We start from the raw sequence: 15,411 nt of genomic DNA, 5'->3' as shown, positions 1-15,411 counted from the left end.
GGCCAGGAGCATGGGATCCATCAGCCTATCTGGGTTTGAGTTGTCTGCTTCAGGATTGGACCATTGGGAAAGGCCATGCATATAGATTTGCCAACCCCATTAGATGAGGTGCATCTAATATTCATATGCAGGACACATCACACAGCTCAAGTCATGCTCTTTGTTTTTTGTTTTTCTCTTCAAGGTATTCGGAAACATAAAATTAGATGAGGAGAGTCACATCAACCGACACAACAACTTCCGGAGTTTCTTCGGGTCCCTCATGTTACTCTTCAGGTATCTGGATGCAAAACTCTTATACTGCGACTGTCTTGTCGAGGGAGACGGAGTTACTCTGCCTCCTCCTCCTATTTGTCTCCTTGTTCTGCGTGTTCTGATCCTATCAGGATGTACAATAGACTAGAGGCAGGGGTAGGGAGGTTCAGTGCCTCTGAAAAAATGCTCTGATGACAAGAGAAAGTTTCCTTGACATCTTTGACTCAGAGGTTAGTTTGTAAATTGCAAGTTCAGAACACGCATGCCAGGACTCTGAGTAGGGAGGGTGGAGACAGTTTCCTGCGGACCAAATTCCATTTAAGGGCCGAAACTCTGGATGGCCAGGTTTATGTGGCCCTAGAGAGTCCCATCACTATCTCTACCACTGTCAGCAGAGACTCCTGAAAAGACAGAGAAGCAGTGGGTGAGGTGACAGAGCCCAAGAGAGACCTCCTGGGCCCTCTTCTCTGGATAGAAAGTACTGGAGGGACACTAACTGGTCACAAAAGGAACCTGCAGAGAAGAGAAAGGGGTGGGTGAGTTGGGGAAGAGGGCCAAGGAGAGGATGAGACACGCAGACCTGATGCTACTAACCAAAATCTCTTTTGGGCTCAGGAGTGCCACAGGTGAGGCCTGGCAGGAGATAATGCTGTCGTGCCTCGGGGAGAAAGGCTGTGAGCCCGACACCACTGCGCCATCAGGGCAGAATGAGAATGAGCGCTGTGGCACCGATCTGGCCTATGTTTACTTTGTCTCCTTCATCTTCTTCTGCTCCTTCTTGGTGAGCAAACCCTGTGCTCTTGGCTTGAGATGTGGCCTACTCTACCCTATCCCGCCCCATCCTCCAAGAAACTCTTATTTATTTTGAAAGAGAGAGAGAGCAGGGAGGAGCAGAGAGAGAGAGAGGAGAGAGAGAGAATCCCAAGCAGGCTCCACACCATCAAGTACAGAACCCGATGCGTGGCTCGAACTCATGAACCACGAGATCATGACCTGAGCCGAGATCAAGAGTCCCATGATCAACCAACCGAGCCACCCAGGTCCCCTCCCAAGGAACTTTTAAAGGCCAGGATCCTTAGCCAACTCCTGGGTGGGTGACTTCCCATGGCTGACACTGGACAGTTCTTGCTGCTTCTAGGGAAGGATTACTGTGAGAAGGAACAACAAGTGGAGTGGAGTTTAGGGAATAGAGTATTGAGCTTCATGTTGAATCTGTTGTGACCTGTAGTAAATCTGTCTTCTCTATACTTCAGGTATAGTATCTTACAGGGAGGACTAAGAATATCTTATCTCTCTTTTGGAGACTTTCAAAAGAGAAAAGGTACCTTGGAAGTACAAAGTGGTAGCATTAATAAGGTAGAGTGATGACAATATACGATGTAATAGATGTGATCTCTCTTCTGTCATTTTGTTTGATGACAGTTGGCCAGCTTGAGAGGCATGAAAGGAAATGGACTGTTTTGGGCATTAGTAAATATTAAGTGATATAGGTGAAGCATACCCACTTTGAAAATGGTGAGAAGCCCTAGATGGCCTTCTTAATTCTTTTTGGAAGAAAGCATGAGTTAGCACACCAGCATCCAGACATCCCTGCCCTGCACAGTCATGGACAAGGTGCTACCAGATAGGTTAAAGTGTCAGTCTGATGTTTCTGGCCACCCTGACACCCCTCAGCTTGGCTTCGCTGCTAATGTCACTCGCTGAACAAGTCTAAAACTAAGGCAATACCACTGAAAAGTGGTTAATTTCACAGCCGTGCAGCAAGTGAATTATCTCATGGCCAAGTGTTTCTACCTCCCTAAAGTGATCATGAGGAGATTTGCCACATGTCTAGCTCTCTGGTGTGGAAAAGCAGCTTTCAGGCAGACTTTGGAGGGTGGTCAGCAGGTTAACGTAGCAGAGAGTGAGCCAGCTAGAGACTTGGGTAGCCTGCCTTGTGTCTTGGCTTTGTTGCTGTTCTAGAATGGCCAAGACACTTTCCCTTTTGTAGCTTCTGTAAATGGGAGGGAAAATGAGTCGATATAAGGGTATTATTTTCATGGTGAGCGGGGATTTGTTTGAATACACTCTCTTCTTGGGGGTGTGAAAGGTTTTCAATGAAAAAGAACACAAAACAGTGTCTTAGAGGCCCTGGGGAGAAACTGTGAGTGGGTTATAGTCACTCTGTCGGCTGGAGTCCAAGGGAGAAAGGCATACGGGGGTATGAGTGCTTGTTGACGGGGCTGCTGTAGGGGTGATACGGAGCAGGTAGAAGGGCATGTGGACAGCTCAGCTTTATCCTACATGGTGTAAGTGTTTAATAATAAATATTTAAAAGAAACCAAGATATAACTGGAAAATTAATTAGAGACTATAAAGGTACTCAGAATTTTGAGATGGAGGGTGCTGCATAATTCACATTAATGTTATTTTTAAAGAGGCTATATTCAGGATGAGATGATCTGCTTTCAAATCTCAGCCCTGCATGAGACCGACTTTGTGACCTGGGGCAAGTCACACAGCTTCTTAACTCAAACCAACCACTCTAGACTTACTGATCTGCTGTGATGAGCCAGGCTGTGTGCTTGGAGGTGAGAATACAAATGTGTCCTTGGAGGCACATGTGCCCTCGAAGGGCTGATGATAATTAAGCCTGCCTCACAAGGTGAGATGAGCATTAAAGCAAATAATAGGTATGAGTGTGCACACCATGCTATAAAAGACTACACAAATATGAAGCAAAGATAATACTGTTTTATTAACATTAATAATAAGTACCTTGAAAGGAGTGTAAAACAAACGTGTGGCTATGTGGAAACCCCTTTAGAACCCAGGCAGTGATTGAGTATATGTATTCACGGCGGCTCCAATCTCAGTGACAGAAAGAAAGGCCCAGCCTGTGATTAGGCTCAGGTTTCATGAGACAGAACTCCCCGAATAACAGTGACTTAACCAAAAGAGATGTTTGTTTCTCTTGCACACCAGTGAAGTCTGGAGGAAGGCAGTACAGGCTTGTTTCGGTCATCCCACAGAGTGGTGAGCACCCCAGACATCACCTCCAGGGGCTACACGGCTAGGCATCCGCTTGTATTCTAGGCAGTGGGACATAGGAAAACAGAGGAAGGCAAGCTGGAATGAGACTGGTTGTTAGGAAACAGCCAGCAGTCTGTATTGCGGAGAAGACTCCAACCATGTCCTGTCTCCAGACTTTCTCCTTATCTTGTATGCCGTCTGCATATCTGTCACCTCCATCCACCTGGCCATTTTGCCTGGGAATCAACAGACATCCAATCCTCTTGTCCCCTCAGGCAGTTCTGTCTCTCAGGCAGGACTCTTTCACTGTGAAAGACAGGACACGAGGCTACATCTGGCCTAAGCAAAAAGGGATTTTACAGGCATATGTAAATGAAGAGTCTTGGGGCAGGAGAGGCATTAGCAGGCTTGATCTGGCCCTCAGATGACATCACCAGGACCAAGTTTCTTTATTTATGGATCTCTTCCTCCAGGCTCCTCCCTGTGAGCTCTTTTCCAAACACCCCCAGCCTCTGGCTCCAAGATGGCTGTAGCAGCAGCTCTAGACCCCAGTCCTCATACATTCAAGACTCACAGGGAAGAACAAGTCTATTGCCCAGAAGGTTCAATACCATTTTATTGGCCTTGATTGGATCACCAATCACTGTGGCCCAGGAAAATGGGGTTCAGTGACTGATTGAGACCTGGGTCATAGGTGGTACCCCACTGAACCATATTAACTGGGTATAGGCGGCTGGGGGGATGCGGGGGGGGGTGGTCCTCAAGAGACCAGATGTATAGTAAATGAGTTCTAGGCAGCCAAGAAACAATAAAACAGTGCTATTCAGGTGGTCTAGTTCTATCAATACCATGTCCTTCAATTCTCCTATCTATACTACTCTCCTGCTACTGCCTTGGTTCAGAAGCACCACAAAACTCTCCCCTGCTTCCAGGGGCTCCTTCTGGATAAAATATATCTAGGTCTTTATCCTAGTTCAAATCCCTTCAGTGGATTCTGTTGCCTACTGCAAAATTGAGACCAGAAATGGGGGGAACTATAGCCCGTGGATCATATCCGGCTTGCCACCTCTTTCTGTATGGCCCATGAGCTAGTGGTTTTTACATTCTTTTTTTTTTTTTTTAATTTTTTTTTTCAACGTTTATTTATTTTGGGGACAGAGAGAGACAGAGCATGAACGGGGGAGGGGCAGAGAGAGAGGGAGACACAGAATCGGAAACAGGCTCCAGGCTCTGAGCCATCAGCCCAGAGCCTGACGCGGGGCTCGAACTCACGGACCGCGAGATCGTGACCTGGCTGAAGTCGGACGCTTAACCGACTGCGCCACCCAGGCACCCCTTTACATTCTTAAATGGTTAAGGAAAAAATAAAAGATGGATAATATTTCATGAACTGGAAATGATACAAAATTCACATTCATACCCCTTTCTGGTCCCGTTGTAACCTGTCTGTGTATGCTTCTTAAATGGCTCATAAAAAATTTTACACCATTTGTGTGTTCCTCATACATCACAGTCTGTGCTAAATACTAAGTCTTTAAGAATATTCAAGGAACAGGTGAAGGTCTGCTCTGTTTTAAGCAATGTGCTAGGCATAGGAATGTATCTCTGGACAAAACTTTCTTACTTCCCATCCTTAGCACCTGGATCTCTGCAGCACAATGGGTGCACAATAAATGCTGTGCAAATGTTGTGCAAATAAGTGAGACAACGGGGTCTTGGAAGCCACTTCAGGTCATGAACGGCTTCCAGGTCTTCACACAGTAAGCCACGCAGTCAGCTCTAAGGCATCTTACTAGTTCTTCTGTTGGCTCCTTTTGTGGAGCAGGGTTGGGGGTGGGGGAGGCTAGAAGGGAGGATTGGTGTCAGGCCTTGACTTCGAGAATGTTGTCGCTCTTACTGCTCCCTCTGCTGCAATAACAAATTAATTGAACAGATAATGAAGTGACTCTTTTTGTGGGGTTCTTTCCAAATATAAAGTGGCATTGAAGAGTGAAATAATACACAGTGAAATGTGTGGAAATTCTGATGAAAACACGTGGCATTCAACAAGATGAATAGGGCTTTAGTTAGGAACTTCGGCCTCACACACTTTTGAATTCTTTATTGGCCTTGAAACCTGTTTTACTGTGTTAGGTTTGTTTGCACTACCTAACTCCTCTTCTACCCCATGCCCTCCAGATGCTCAACCTGTTTGTGGCCGTCATCATGGACAACTTTGAGTACCTGACTCGGGACTCATCCATCCTAGGGCCTCACCACTTGGACGAGTTTGTCCGCGTCTGGGCAGAATATGACAGAGCTGCATGGTGCGTAGGCCTCTCGACCATCCCAGTGGGGCCCATATCAAGGGCCTGTGGGGTTCCCAAGGAAGGGGTTGGAACCAGAGCCACCTAAAGGACTGCCTGTTACAGAAGGAGAGGAGATTCCTCTCAGTCCTGGCCTGGGGAAGAGCTCAGGCCCTCAGATTGGCTCTGGTATCCAGCCAGCCAACAAAAACATAGCTTCTTTATCTTCCTTTTCCCTCTCATTCCTTCTGTGACAGGCCTTCCTTTTCTTTGCCAATCTCATCACACAGTCTGCACCTCAGAGTGCTTGGTTTCAATCACCAGAGGGGCTTCCAGTAATCTTTTTCTTTTTCTTCCCTACCAGTGGTTAGTGGACTCCTTTGAGTCATTGGGGCGGGGAGAGGGGTGGGTTAACAGGGGTCTTCTGGGCCAGAACATCTGGCCATCACAGTAAGTGACATTAACATTTTATCTCCGTCATCCCTCTCGAAAGACATGGTTTGAGATTGACTAAAATTATGTAGAAAACTCAGCAGGCTGATCTTCCAACTGATCCCCTAAACACTTAAGGATTTTTATATACAGAATTGAATTAAATGGCAGGAATTTGCATGAATAACATCCCCCAATTTCTTTCACCGTCCAGTATTTCTCAGATGTTGTGCCTCCTGGGCTTCCGAGCAGGGGTTGGCAAACTTCAGCTTCAAGGCTAAACATGGTCCACTGCCTGTTTGTGTGAGTAAAGCTTATTAGAACACAGCCATCCACTCATTTATGTATAGTCTGTGGCAGCTTTCACACCATAAGGAAGAGTTGTGTAGTTGTGACAAAGACAGTGTGACCCTCAAAATACAAAGCATTACCTGATCCTTTACCAAATAAGTTTGCCGATCCCTGCTTTAGAGGACAGAAACAGCATTTTGGCCCCTCACGGTTGAGGACAGGGTGACTGTTCTATAAGCACTTCCTTCACAGGAACTTTTCTGTCCCATGTCATTTTAGTTCTAGGATCTTATCTCACCAATCTACCCATTCTGGTCCCCCTCTGAAAATACTACAAGAAATGCCATCCTTCACAGGAATGGCCCACGTTGCTTCCACCTGGAGCCCCTTCATAATCTGAGACTCATCCTAAAATCTTCCCTCCTGTGAGGCTGTTGAACTTGGGTCAAATGTCAGAAGAGTGAATCAGAATTCCTCTTCCCCTCAGTAATTATTAATGACTTAGGGCACAGAGTTCTCTAAATCCATTCCTATTACGATGGCTGAGCAATGGCTTTTCCTCTCTGGATCTACTTTCTGGTAGATGCGCTGCTTAGAAAGCCATGGGTGCTGTGCTAGAGGGAATGTAGCCAGGGCTTGCATCAAATCAGCCCTGTGGCCTTGGACAAGTCACTTAACTACTCTGAGCTTCCTCATCTGTAAATGGTGTTGATACCTGCCTGCTTTGAAGGGTGGTAGTAGGATGATATGAAATCATGTATGTAACTGTTGTTATAACTGACAATAACTATACAGGAAAACAACCAGAAGCTATGGAAAATTGGTTTGGAAAGCATGGATGGCCATGGGATTGGGAGCCTGAGAAGGGATGTCTTCACTCAACCTGAGAGGAGAACTGCTAGCAGAGAAGTTCATTGCTCACCTGGCCTCAGTCAGGTGTCTTTAGCTCTCTGAAACCACAGCTTCCTGTGCTTTCATAATATCTTGGGACCCAAATACTATGTGCATTAAATGTGTTTCTCCCGACTCATTCTGGCTGCTGGGAAGAAATGATTCCATGAGGACTAAAACAAACAAACAAACAAACAAACAAAAAAACCATGAGACTCAGATATAGGAGCTGTGAGAGAGCAAAAATAGAATGGAGAATCTCTTCTGCTTTGAAATTCACAGCGTCATGTTCTGGTTAGAGTTTCCTTGGCCTTCTTTTTGAGATGCAGGGGAAAGAACTAACAGGGATAATGTGAGCCAATGTGTTCAAAAAGAAGACTCATACAGGATGCAGGGAACACCAGCCTATAGGCAGTACCAACCCACCCGCATCCCAATCTCAGTAAGAAACAAAGAGCAAATGGTTAAATGAACTTCCTCTCAAGAATCAAGAGACTTGAAGTACCGATGAGCTGTTATTTAGAAAAAGAGGAGGAATTAACACCAAAATCAAAAAAAGGCTGGAAAGAGTAAAGCTGGGGCAAAGCCTCACGTGGCAGCTGGCAAGGACTGGATGCTCAGAGGTGGACATGTGTGTTTATAATTTCCAGTGGAAACCATGGTCCATACTGGGATGTTGCTTCCTTGTTCTGGTCTCTGAAAGAGCAGATGCTTTAGCTGCTGAAAAGGAATCAGTTGTTGATTCTGTCCTTCTCACGGAAAGCCAGGACTCTCTAGCAGGCCCTTGTGAAAGAAGGTTGGTGAGATAGGTCACCTTGTTCCTGGAATCCTGGCTGGATCTGACCAGGCTGCCTGTGGGCTGGCTGGCAGGAGCAGAGCCAGAAGGAGAGTGTCCACAGCTCCCTCCCAGGCTGCTCTCCCAGCACAGATCCAGGCGGGCTCCCACCGAGGGAGCAGAGCTCGCCCAAGCTGAACTCGGGAACAATCTGCCACCAAGAGAAGCAAAGCCCTTTGCAAATTCCCTTGTGCCAACTGAGCTCCTTGCTAATTAGCCTAATGGGAAATTTGTCTCTCACAGTCTGCGGAAAGATGCTGACTTCCCACTGCCCCTGACAAGCGGGTCTGAGTAACCGACTGTAATCAATGTCTGCGAAAAGCAAACAGTTGGGCAGTCCACTTCACGGCAGCCTGGCATCTGCTCTTGACAGCTGTCAGAGGCATTTGTGTGAACTCTCAGGCTGTGCTCTTCAAGGCCTGGCTCGAGCCAGAGTCCATTTTCTGCATCTGACGAAGTGTGGGCCAGATAGGTGTCTCGGGGTGCTCTTGGTCATGCAGCAGCCCCTCTGGGCACTGGACGGGTTCTGATTTCCTTAGAAAATTGGGGGCAGTGCAGTTCAGCAAGGTGATGGTTCTCTGAGGCTCACTGCTCTCAGTCTCTCCTGGTTGGGTTTTACCAGGCCGGAGGGAAAAAGCTGCTCTCCCTCTTCCAGCCCTCAACATCATGGCTAAACTGTCCTGTCTTCCCCACCCTTCTCTGAGTGTCCTATTAACCCACCTGTGCTTCCTTTACAGCGGCAGGATCCCGTATAAGGATATGTACAAATTAGTGCGGGTGATCTCGCCGCCTCTGGGCCTGGGAGAGAACTGCCCCTACAGGGTGGCTTGCAAGGTTTGCCTCCCAGTCCCCAGCCATGACCGGCGGTGGGGTGCCACTTCGAACCCACCTCTCCGTTCTGCTCCACCACCGCTGCGCCACATGAGGGAACCTTCATGTTGCTTTCCTTTGAGTTTAAAGAGGTCCAAACACTCCCAGAACCAGCAGCTGTTACAGAAGGAAGAAGGGCACATTTTGGGGGGAAGGCAGAAAAAAGGACTTGATATGGAAGGCCGATTTGACCTCTCTCACTTTTCTGCACATGCACACACTCAGTCATGTGTACGCACACACAAACACACACACACACACACACACACACACACACACACACACACTCTGTCTCTCTCCCTCTCCCCACTCCATCTTAATCTGTAGATTTCACCAGAAGGACCTCCCCGTCCTCCAGAGAATGCAGACGTCTTCACTGGAGAACAGAGAACCTCCTTTTGGTGAAAAGCAGCAGCATCCTCCCATGTGCAATGTAGCAAAATGTGATTCTAGTTGTCCCTACCTCCGCCCATTCTCCAGCCCCTGGATAGTTTGGTCAGAAAGGATTGTAAAAGCCTGAGGACAGAAAGGAGGGGAGAAACTATAATGAATCAGGGCAGGAGGTGAGAGTGGTAAGAGAGGGTAGACTTGGGGTGTCTAGAAGAATGCAGTAGCTCAGGGGGTCTGCGAAGGTCTCTGTAGGGCAGCGGAGGCTCCCGAGCAGATTTCTTGCCTTAGGGGTCTTATGTGTAGCGTTGATGGGATCGAGGGGGCCTGTCATAACTGCGACATCACTGCTTGTTTGTGAGACCAAGGACATTGCTCAGGGGCACATAGGACCCCCTCTTCAACTCTGCCAGACCCTGGGAACTGGAACAGGAGCGGCTCTGCCAAGCCACCGTCCGAGGCCAAACCCGCTAGCTAAGGAAGCATCTCCTGGTGCCGCAGGAGAGAAGGGTGGGCTCTCTGGGCGTAGCTCGGTCCGGCAGCTGGCAGAAGACTTAGGCCCAGGAAGATGCCAGCCGGGGCAATGGGAAGGAGCTGGCGTGGGGTGGTGACACAGTGATTCCTGTACTCAGGAGGCCAAACAGCTGCCTCTGCTGAGACTCTTTAAACTCCGCCCCGGTGAAACCTGCAGCCGCATGTGGGGAGAGCCGGGAGGGCAGCATGGCATGCGAGATGCTCTTCCTCCTCCTGGTTTGGTCTCTTCTGTCCCCAGCATGCCATTGCCCTGGGGCATGCCTGGAGTAGAGAGCACTCTTCCCAGCAGAGCCAGGTGGAAGCAACCGGCCGGCTCCGAAAAGTAGCGCGCCACTTTCAGTGCAAGTTGCCGCCTCCTTTCGCACACACACCACAGAGGGGGATACACGATGTTCCGCCTGTGGGTTCAGAGGAGGAGAAGGGCCTGACATGCAGGTCGGGGCCCCCTCCCAGCCGGGGCCAGAAATCCTAACCCGTGGCTGGAGCACCGTCTATCCGTTTTATACCGCTCGCACACAGCCCTGGGAATTGAAAACAGGCTTGTGTTGTATGGAGGATGGATAGAGTGAGTAGCGAAGTAGGTGACAATCGACCACGAGGAGAAAACGCGTCCCCATGACTACGCAGCAGAGTCAGGGGGACCAGAGGTTGCCACCAACGTTCCCGGGTCTGTGTGGGGCGTGATATAAATCCGCACCAGGATGGAGTCCCGTGTATGATTTGCCTCGATTAACAGGTTTCCTATTCTTTTTCTGTTTGTCCATTTTGTTTTGTTTCTCTTCTCCTGTTCTCTGTATTATTTTGTTTGTTTTGTTTTGGCTCTCTGGGAATGCCTGTTCTCCTTTCCTCCTGGTCTGCATCCTTCTCCTCACTTCCTTCCCTGCCCTGCCCCCCCACCCCGTCTCCACTTACCACCCCTCCATGAGCAGTGGCCGCATCCATTACACTGAGATGTATGAAATGCTGACTCTCATGTCACCACCGCTAGGCCTCGGCAAGAGATGTCCCTCCAAAGTGGCATATAAGGTAGACCACCCCTTCCTTTGTTCTGGGCTAGAGACCAACAGGAGGGAGGCCAGAACATGGGGAGGAAGCTGGGCCGGGGAGGCGGAGGAGGGAACCAAGGGGAAAAGGAATGATGAGGTCAAAGGGCAAGGAAGGTTCCTGGAAGTATGGAGTCCCGAAACAATATGAGGAATGATTGGCAGGAGTCTTCACCGTGGGGCTTGTTGTGTGTTCTTCTGCGTGTCTCCAAGCGTGTGGCTTCTTGTGAGCAGATGACTAGAAAGGAAGTGTTAAGTAGCGTGTTTGCTCAGAGGAGGCAGAGTGGTGGCCTGCAGGATAGCATATATGGGCAAGAAGGAAGCGAACAGCAAAACTGCTATCAGAGCCTAGAAAAAACCTCCAATCAGATAAGCTGAGGAAATGATGCAGAAATTTGTCTAAACATGGTTCAAATTTTTAGGAGAGAGGCAAACCCTTAATGAATGTCTTCTTCTTTGATATAGGAAGGAACTGTGGCATGGTTCCTTCTAGGTATTAGAAAAAAAGAAGAACGCGACTTCTAGGATACATGATGAAGGATCCAGGCCCCTTCCCCCACCAGCCCAGCTGCCCGGTTCTCTTGTCAGTACAAGGGAAAAGGTGACATTGGGCACAAGTTGCACTCAGCATTAGATTTGCATTATTGGCATGACTGATTTGGGGGCTGGCCCTGGAGTTATGGGTGGATTCCCCATGGCTTGCTCAGAGCAGCAGCATACATTGGAAGTCACCCGCCATTAGGGTACTCAGAGCTTTGGGGCCTGATTTTTTTTTCTCCACCCATTAGTAATAGTTACTGTTTGGTGTTTAGACTGACCCAGAACTCTGGAGCTCTTTCATCTAGGAATATACCACAGCAATGTGGCCACTTCTCTAGAAGCTTAAGGAAGTGGGAGAGAGATGGAACTCAGATACAAACAAGAAACTGACTTTACACTCTAAGACACCATGTCTATAGAATCACATTAGGCCAGATGTTCCACTGGAGCATTAGAGATCCTGCCTTGGGAAGAGACATGTCCCTCCCTGCTAGGCTGGTGGTTCTGCCAGAGGACCTGCTGCTGCTGCTGCCGCCTCCAACTTGTACAGCTCCAGAGAGCATCTCCTTGGAACAGGGCCCTTGAGGGCCCAGTACATGGCTCTTCATGTGCAGCTTATGGGCTGGCATCCTTTTTGCTCATGATGGCCACATCCCAAAGTACCAGGTGGTAGAATGTGGCCTTGAGTTTTTTGAATGTCGGGGATGAAGCTTGGCGGGTTGAAGGGGCGTGGGGACTGGAGGAAAAGTTAAAGGATTCCAAAAGCAATATACTCTCTGGAAAGTGGATTTGGCCATTTCAGTTTGATCCCTTCTTTTGGGTGAGGGGAACAAGGCCTGCCCACTCTGCTCCTGCCTTGGTCACCCTTCTCTCATTCTCTCTCCTCTGCTGTTCCCAGCTTTCTTCCCCTGTACCCTGTTTGCACTCTCCTCCTCTTCCATCCTGCTCCACCTCATCCACCTTTGGATAAGTTGGACTTATGCATGTTCAATCACGTGCTGGCAAATTTCACCTTTTAAAGACTCAAAAAGGGGGGCATCAGGATGCATATTTCAACAGATAAGCAAAGCAAAATCTCTCCCATCACTACCTTTCCATGTGAGTTTTGGGGGTATCCATGGGACAAGGGGAAAGAGAGAGCAGCCTTGCATCAGGGAATGGAGCCACCTCCCAGAGCTGACTCCTTTCTCTGAGCCACTTCTTTTAGAAATCACTTTCCATCCCTATTAAAGACATTCTTAGGACCATGGAGGAGTCCTCAAGAATGATTAGTCTTCCTTCTTTTGGAATTTGGCAACATTCTCCGGGGGCGGGGGGGGGGGGTACTAAACAGCAGCAAATGAGCCATAAGTGAGAAGCAGGGAGAGGAGGTGGGACCGGGGATGGGGAATCCTTGCCCTTCTTTTTTGTCTCAGCATTGACCTCCACACTTTTCTTCTCTTCTCACCAAGGTTTCTTTCGATATTTTTTTCCCTCCTGCTCTTTCTTTTCTCTCTTTCGCACAGAGGTTGGTCCTGATGAATATGCCAGTAGCTGAGGACATGACAGTCCACTTCACCTCCACACTCATGGCTCTGATACGGACAGCACTGGACATCAAAATCGCCAAAGGTAAGCCAGGAAAGGAAAATGGGACCCTGGAACGACTCACCCAAGGTGGCACAGGACAGAGCTGTTTGAACATTGCATCCATCTGACAATGTCGTGATCTGAAAATCAACTATCAGGGTCCTACTTTCACCTCTGACCCAATCACTATAATGCCTGCCATTTCCTCCTGGAAAATAAATGACTGGTCTGACAATCTCTAAGCCTCCTTTCAGCTTTACCAGGATGTGGTCTTCAGTGAATGGCACATAGTAGGCATCTTAGAAATATTTGTTTATTGAACAAATGAGTTTTAATTTTGTTCTTTTTGTTTCTTATGTGGTATCTCTAATACTCTGGAAGGTTTGTGGCAGATACCATCAGGGCCGTTCTTTGCTCTTCTTGATTTCCGGTTCAGCGATTTAGGAGAAAAGAGGTTTATTACTTCCAGATGGGCATCTAGCCTTCCTGCTCTTGCCTGATCCAAATCCTTCTTAAAATCAGGTCACTCAGACTATGGAGTCAGAGTTGCCGGAAGAATTGATGTATGTATAATGAGTCAGGGGAGGCTCCTTCTGGCTCTTTTCATCTTTCCCTCTGATATATTAAGCTCCTGGGAGGTATTTCAAATGAATGAGGAAGCTGATCTTGGTCTTGGGGCCTCAGATCTTGTGGCAGGATATCCCTGAGTCACTAAAAACGGGAGCCAAAATGTGTTCTGCTTCTTCAGCAGAAAGATGTGGTATTACAAGATCCACTGTCACGAAGTGCCAAGATCTCCTCTGGGACTATGAGGTGCCATGCTGATTCAGCTCCTCCCCCCACCTGTTCCCTGGGTACTGGTTATTTGTATGTCTTTTTTATTTATTGAAGTTTATTTTATTCTAGGTGGTGCAGACAGACAGCAGCTAGACTCAGAACTACAAAAGGAGACCCTGGCCATCTGGCCTCACCTATCCCAGAAGATGCTAGATCTGCTCGTGCCCATGCCCAAAGGTGTGGGTCTCCTCCTGGGTATCGTTGTCACTTTGAGCTCAGCATACCAAGGCCACATCTTTTAGAACACTGAGGGATCAAGGAGATAAGGGAAGGTTGCTCTTTTATTCTTAGGAAACCCAAATCTCCCACTCCTTAATCCCTTTGGCATGAATTGAAAACATTTTCTCAAGATAGGTCACTGTAGTCGTGGGTGAAACTTCTTGGGTGCATAGCTCTCTCCCTACCCATAATACTGTTCAGCAAACCCTCATGCAGGTGGGAATAGGGTGCCATTACTTAGACATGGAAATCTAGACCAGTGGAGGTGATGCTTACTCACATGTGGTTTCTCATCAGTACGCCTACTCTCACTGGGTGGCTATGGAAGCTCCCAAAGATAGATATGCAACCTAGTCACTTTGTATCCTCAGGGTCTTGTGCATGTGGAGCTCTCAATAAATACTGGCTAGGTGGATGGCTGAGGGAGCAAACCTGGTTCAAAGAATGGGGAAGCTTGTGAGGTATCCTCACTCTCTGCCACCTGTCTTCTCCCTGTTCCCTTCCATGCCACATTTGTGTTTTTAGCCTCTGACCTGACTGTGGGCAAAATCTATGCAGCAATGATGATCATGGACTACTATAAACAGAGTAAGGTGAAGAAGCAGAGGCAGCAGCTGGAGGAACAGGTGAGGGTCACTGACAGTATGGGAGGTGGGTGGGCCGTGAGGAGTCACATGACTCCCTATAGGGACGGGCCTGTGCATAGCTGGGGCACAGTGCCCTGCAAGTGCTTAGAAGCAGAGGTAGGGGTGCAGCGTCCAGGAACTTTCTAGTTGTGGGGATTAGAAACCCAGTGGATCAGAGTATCAGGCATGTTCCTATCTTACCCAAGTAAATTGTATTCCCCACTCCACCAACACACCCCAGGGTCATATGAGTTCCTTTTTCCTCCTTCCTACTTTTAACACAGAAAAACGCACCCATGTTCCAGCGCATGGAGCCTTCATCTCTGCCTCAGGAGATCATTGCTAATGCCAAAGCCCTGCCTTATCTCCAGCAGGACCCTGTCTCAGGCTTGTGAGTATAACCAATGGGTCCACAGCTGCCCTGTTTGCATCCTGTCACCCATGCCATTGTGCAGGCCCAGAAATGCCCCAGAAATAATAGTCTGAGCCAAATGACCCTTTCTCTGAGGTGAAGACATTTTTTATTTTTATTTATGTATTTAATTTTTTTAACGTTTAATTTTGATAGAAAGAGACAGAGTGCAAGTGGGGGAGGGGCAGAGAGGGAGACACAGAATCTGAAGCAGGATCCAAGCTGTCAGCGCTGAGCCCGATGTGGGGCCCAAACTCACAAAGGAAGTTGGACACCTGACCGACTGAGCCACCCAGGTGCCCCATTACAATTTTTATTTTAAAATGGTTATTCAGCAGGGGTAATAAAAGGCAGACAATGCATATTTGGTATT

General features: G+C 48.1%; 1 protein-coding gene across 4 annotated transcripts in view; it reads left to right on the top strand.

The window, feature by feature from the left end:
• The window catches only part of CACNA1E (calcium voltage-gated channel subunit alpha1 E), a 497,518-nt gene that overhangs the window by 461,448 nt on the left and 20,659 nt on the right, over positions 1 to 15,411 (top strand). For all 4 annotated transcript variants that reach the window (XM_043568526.1, XM_043568524.1, XM_043568525.1 and 1 more), the window contains 8 exons: positions 185 to 276; positions 871 to 1,036; positions 5,446 to 5,573; positions 10,722 to 10,818; positions 12,881 to 12,986; positions 13,851 to 13,958; positions 14,526 to 14,626; positions 14,911 to 15,017. In XM_043568526.1, coding sequence (XP_043424461.1) covers positions 185 to 276; positions 871 to 1,036; positions 5,446 to 5,573; positions 10,722 to 10,818; positions 12,881 to 12,986; positions 13,851 to 13,958; positions 14,526 to 14,626; positions 14,911 to 15,017 — 905 coding nt within the window. The remainder of the gene's footprint in view (positions 1 to 184; positions 277 to 870; positions 1,037 to 5,445; positions 5,574 to 10,721; positions 10,819 to 12,880; positions 12,987 to 13,850; positions 13,959 to 14,525; positions 14,627 to 14,910; positions 15,018 to 15,411) is intronic.

Source organism: Prionailurus bengalensis, chromosome E4 (genome assembly GCF_016509475.1).
Source record: "Prionailurus bengalensis isolate Pbe53 chromosome E4, Fcat_Pben_1.1_paternal_pri, whole genome shotgun sequence".
In the NCBI taxonomy this organism is placed as follows: Eukaryota; Metazoa; Chordata; class Mammalia; order Carnivora; family Felidae; genus Prionailurus; species Prionailurus bengalensis.
The sequence above is the reverse complement of the archived record's forward strand: the minus strand, read 5'-3'. Positions and strand labels throughout refer to the sequence as shown.